The following is a 5,276-nucleotide window of genomic DNA, read 5'->3' as shown; positions in this document are numbered from 1 at the left end:
TCCAATAGAGGGGGAGGGGATGGGCCTGATTAGCCAATTCCTGTGGTATAAATAACCCCACTGTTGTTGATTCCAAGCTACTGATGTCAAGTCAAGGGGCTCACACAATACTGAGAGCTTAACAATTGGCCCTCACAAGCTGGTATGAGTGGAACCTGTATGCCACTGACAGTCCTTCTCAAAGGGAATGTGACATGCTGTCCTTTCCATAAGAAACTTTTCCATTTCACTGGAAGACAAAAATAACTCCAGAAATTTTTAGGAAACAGTACAAGACAGAACAAACTCGGAGTCTAAGTTGTGAGAACAAGCTTCTAAGGGAGGTGAGGGGATGGTGGAGTCACATCGGAATCTCTGTGGGAAGCTGAGCTGCCAGGAAGGCCTCGTCAAGGCAGCCGTGGGAAGCAGGTCTTCCCAAGTGAGACAGCAGCGAGACAGGATGGGGTCTTGGGCAGGCTGCAGGTGGGAGAGACCGGAGGAAAAAGGGCAGTCAAGACTGAGGGTGGAGCTGGCATCATTAGAAGGTGCCTTTGTGCTTTTGTACAGAGGTAGCTCTGAGCAAGAGGAGCAACACTGGGACAAAGTCAGTCAGACCTGGGTTCAAATGCCCTTTGCAATTCAAGTTGCAAACTCTGGAATGAGGTGCTCAGCTCTCATATGTGGTATAAGTCTGTTTGACGGAATGAATGCCCGGGATAACAGCATTCTGTCCACTCCACCACTCAGTGACACATGGCACGTGAGAAGGGCATCAAAGCAACTAAGCGCTTTCCTTGTCCAGTATCGTGACTCCGTTCTTTCCTTCTGGGCCATTGGAAGTTGAATGCTGAAAGTTGCTGACTCACCGTGGAGGTGGGAGGGCAGGAAATGCAACTTATTCCTGGAGGAAGGAAGGGTGTGGATGGGAACTAGTCAGTGTCTTTTTTTTTTTAGTCTCTTTACCATAAATTAAAGATACCCAAAGGAGCCATGGTAAGCTCTGGGGCAAGAAATGAAAATAAGAAAGTGCCATTCAGGAACCAGATAGAGCCCCTGTCTAACACAGAAGGAAAGACGCACACATGCCTGTCATCCTCCCATCGAACGCTAAAACCTAGGCGAATCCTAGAAATCTAAGGAACAATTTCCAGTCTTTTGAAGATTCTTCTTAATGAGTTTAATTCATCTGCACATCTTCCTTCCCTGACCCAAAATAAAAAGAATATTTACTTTTAATAATTTCATGCCACTCTTTGAAATAACAAGATTCACTCTGTAATGTCACAAACCAAATTAGAAATTGTCAAGAAAGAGATTTGACTTAAAAGAACTAGCAGGAATGGGAAAACCAAGGGAAAAAAATCATAGGCATGGTGGCAAAGAGAAAATTCTGACTTGCAGAACAATCAGGTCCTATAAGACCGGGGAGTTCAGTGTCAGGACCAGCAACATAAGCACCATTTGCGGGGAGTTGGGTCCAAGGTCCAGGTAAATAGTTCATAACCTTGCTGCTTTCCGATGTCTGAATAAAGATGGGGATTGGTTTGATGGTCTGTTGGTCACATCAAACAGTATTTGTATTGTTTCTTCAACAATCATTTTCCTCTCTTCATAGTGGTGTGCTCGATAACTCAGGAGGGAAAATACTTGTTCGGAAAGTGGCTGGACAGTCCGGTTATACAGGAAGTTATTCAAACGGTGTCCAGTCATTATCCCTGCCACGGTGGAGAGAATCCTTCATCGTCTCAGGTATGACCACACATGGAAAAACGCTGCTGCACAGGGCACTTAGGGTGACCCACAGAGTGAAATGTGCTCTCAGAAGTGCCATCAGTGTGTTTATGCCCCACCTCACGTCATAAAAGTCCAAAGCATGAATTCTGAGAATGAGGACCATGAAACAATAAATTGTAATTACACGGTAGGTCACTACAAAGTCAAATCTGGAAATAGTAAAAGGTTCTAATTGCTCGTTTTAAATACTCTACAGCGAACTACGAGTCCCATCAACATTTTAATTATGTGAATTATATTTACTAACTTGGGTTTTTTAACTAGTCCTTTAGTTAGGCCAGCTATGCCTCAGATCTAGAACCTCATTCCTTGAGATTTTTGGTAAATGAATAGCTAGAGGCAGATGCTCTTAAGAAACCGAGCTACAATTTTATTGTAGATTTCTAGATTGTTATTTAATTAATTATTGTACTAGTCAATCAGTTCTCCCTATCTAGCACCATAGGATTTTTGTAGATAATCATTTTCACTCTTCCCCCACCTTTCAAAGAGATAATCTCAATGAACTAATGATTAGTGTGATTTCACAAAGAAAAGATAATCAAGGCTCTTTGTACTATCATGACCTACCCTCACATCTTTGCTATTTTTGTGAACTTCCTCAAGCCTACTTTTCTAAAGTTTTTTTTTTAATTTACAAAAAAAATTGAAAGAATAGTATAATGAATACCCATATTCTCTTCACCTAGATTCATCAATTATTAATTAACATTTTGCCACATTTGCTTTAATTTATTAATTTATCTAAACTTTTTTCTGAGCCATGTGAAAATAAGCAGCTGGCAGGGCGCTTTATCCCTAAACACTTTAGTTCAGTACAGACCCAGGAAGAACAAGAACATGGTCCTGCATAACAGTGGCAAAACCACACCTTAAAACTTACCATTGATACAATAATATCACATAATATTCAATTGTCTTCAATTGCCCCTAAAATATTCTTTATAATAATTTCTTCTTTTTTTTTTAAAGATCCATGATCTAATCAAAGATCATGCATTGCATTTAGTTGTCATGTCTATTTAATTTCTTTGTGTCTAGAAAGAGCCCCACCACACTACATTTTTTGATCATGAGTTGCATTGACATCTCTGAAGTCCAGTCCTTGTGTCTGCCTGGTATGATATTCCACGATCTGAACCAGAAGCAGGTGTGTTTCTTCAAGACTGATTCAGCTGAAATATTGTTGACAAGAATACGTAGCATCATAACTTATGCATGGTGTCTATTACAACAATCCTATGAGAGGCACATTATGTTACCTGGTCCAGTTGTTAGTGATGGGAACTTTGATTACTTGGATAGTTTACTATCTCTCTGTGGCAAAGATACCTTGTAATTAATTAGCAATCTGTAGAGAGAGACACTTTAAAACAGCTTGAGTTCCCCCAATGAATTTCACCAAATAATTTTAACACCCGTTGCTGATCCTCACTGTAGCAAGTATTACATTAGTAATTGCAAAATTATAATCTTTTCAAGTCATTCCTTCCACATTTATTACCTACTATTCCTATATAAAGAAGGGATTTCTTTCTCCATCCCCCACATCTATTCTTTTTAGTGCAGTAGGTACTCTCCGGTTGTTTTTAAAAAAACAACATGTTTTAATCCATTATCATCGTCATTCTTTTTTTTTTTTTTTTGCAGTTTTTGGCTGGGGCTGGGTTGGAACCCACCACCTCCAGCATATGGGGCCGGCACCCAGCTCCTTGAGCCACAGGCACCACCCTCATCATTATTCTTTTTAGTTCTCAAATTTTCCAAGACTGGCCAGTGGGAGTTTCCTTTTCAAGGTTTCAACATGTCACATTAGTGTTTGAACACAACACAATGGTCTATGCTCACCTTACACTCACCCTACTCTGGACCTGAATCTCCCATTTTTCTCTAAGGAGATTCCATGGGATTTTAAACTAGATTCAAGTCAAGAGTCCTGCCCTCCCACCAAGATTAGGTGCCGGGGACCATCCTGAGAAAGAGCCACCTATAGGAAGTCAACTGATGCAGGGAAGAGAGAAATGTCTCCTAATGTCTTACGTCTTCCCATCTCTGCTAGTCACCCCATGCCTCCAGCCCTACTGTCCTCTATGGATAAGGCTGTAGCAAGACCAAAGACAGACCTTCTTCACTTAAGCAATGCCTATTTCCTTCTACCTGCCAAATTTTGCACACCTAAGGTTCAAATTAGACTAGTTTCTTTGTCAGATAGTGGAAGGGCATAAACCACAGCACTATGGGTCTTTGCCTATAACAAAGAATTCAAAACTGGGTCTATATGAAAATGCTAACGTCTAAATATGTATATGTTCAGACAAAGAGACATATAATCTCCACAAAGATGTTTACCAAGCAGCTCCTGCCTAAATAAGGCTATTTCAACCATGAAACTTCAGTCTGCAATCCAAGCATCTCAATAGAGGTTTAAAAGAAGAATGCATTTCATGACAGTAAATATATTTGGGCTTTTCTTTAAATGAAAATCAATCTGTTGAGATTATTCCCTATAAATCCCAGCTTCCATCTCCTCGCATTCCACATAGTGACATTTAACCGAAAATCTAATACTTTTTGCCAATGATAATAAACATTCGCACTCCTGCAGTGAGTCAGGAGAGCACAGTACAGCACAGGAGCATCCACTGAGTGACAGCCGGGGCCCTTCCCCGTTATTCAGAGGTTCCCAGCCAGCAAGTTTCATTTGGATTATGCCAGAATCCTCTTCCAAAGGCTCAGACACCTCTGTGGCCTTTCTCTGGGTTTTTATTTCTAATGTTCACATCCCCTGTGCTCCTTTAATTAATGCCCTTTGGCTGAGAAGGGAACAGGGGAGGAGATGTGCATTTTTGGTCAGCATGCTCTTCGGACAGTCCGGGCATGCAAACGGCCCGCGAGGGACCCCCAACACTGCCCATTTAGTCTTTGATCCACAGTTTGGAAAAACCGAGCTCATGCTCCTTCTCCTTCTGAATAGAAACAGAAAAAGCCATGGGGTTTTAGATGCAAGGAGAATAGTAAATGGGGGGACAGAAGGTCTCTGCAGCACTTTCTGTCAGTTAGGTGTGGCCCACAGATAGGGGACCCTCACGAGGTCTGAAATAACCTCGGTTGTTGTCTATTCAGAGCAGGCCCGGACACGGGTGGAGGACTTGGAAATGTCAAGTTCTATTCCCCAGGTGATTTTAACAAGGTGAAGTCAGCTCAAACATTTCGCCTCATCCACATTTTGAGTGGCATTTATAGGTAATACCAGAATAAATTTTTGCATTTCTATGGAGCTACAGCGTTCCAAGAACATTTTTTAACTTTTTTTCCCATTCGTTCCCTACAACTCTGTGCAGAAAGAGGGCCCTGTCATTTTTCATATTTTCTGAATGAAAAAAACAAGAGCCTCAAAGATTGAGGCAGTTAATTAAAGGTAAAAAAGAAACAGAAACCCAGATTTTCTTATACCGTCCCCCCCATCCCTGGTCCTTTCTGACACCTGTTATTCTGTCTGCTCT

The 5,276-nt window shown here is 41.4% G+C and overlaps 1 protein-coding gene across 5 annotated transcripts in view; it reads left to right on the top strand.

Moving 5' to 3' along the window:
- The window catches only part of VIT (vitrin), a 118,252-nt gene that overhangs the window by 60,765 nt on the left and 52,211 nt on the right, over positions 1–5,276 (top strand). For all 5 annotated transcript variants that reach the window (XM_003795692.2, XM_023516659.1, XM_003795693.2 and 2 more), the window contains exon 5: positions 1,595–1,728. In XM_003795692.2, coding sequence (XP_003795740.2) covers positions 1,595–1,728 — 134 coding nt within the window. The remainder of the gene's footprint in view (positions 1–1,594; positions 1,729–5,276) is intronic.

This window comes from Otolemur garnettii, unplaced genomic scaffold (assembly GCF_000181295.1).
Source record: "Otolemur garnettii isolate 467f Iridium unplaced genomic scaffold, OtoGar3 scaffold00095, whole genome shotgun sequence".
Classification (NCBI taxonomy): Eukaryota; Metazoa; Chordata; class Mammalia; order Primates; family Galagidae; genus Otolemur; species Otolemur garnettii.
This window is presented reverse-complemented; position numbering and strand designations above follow the sequence as displayed.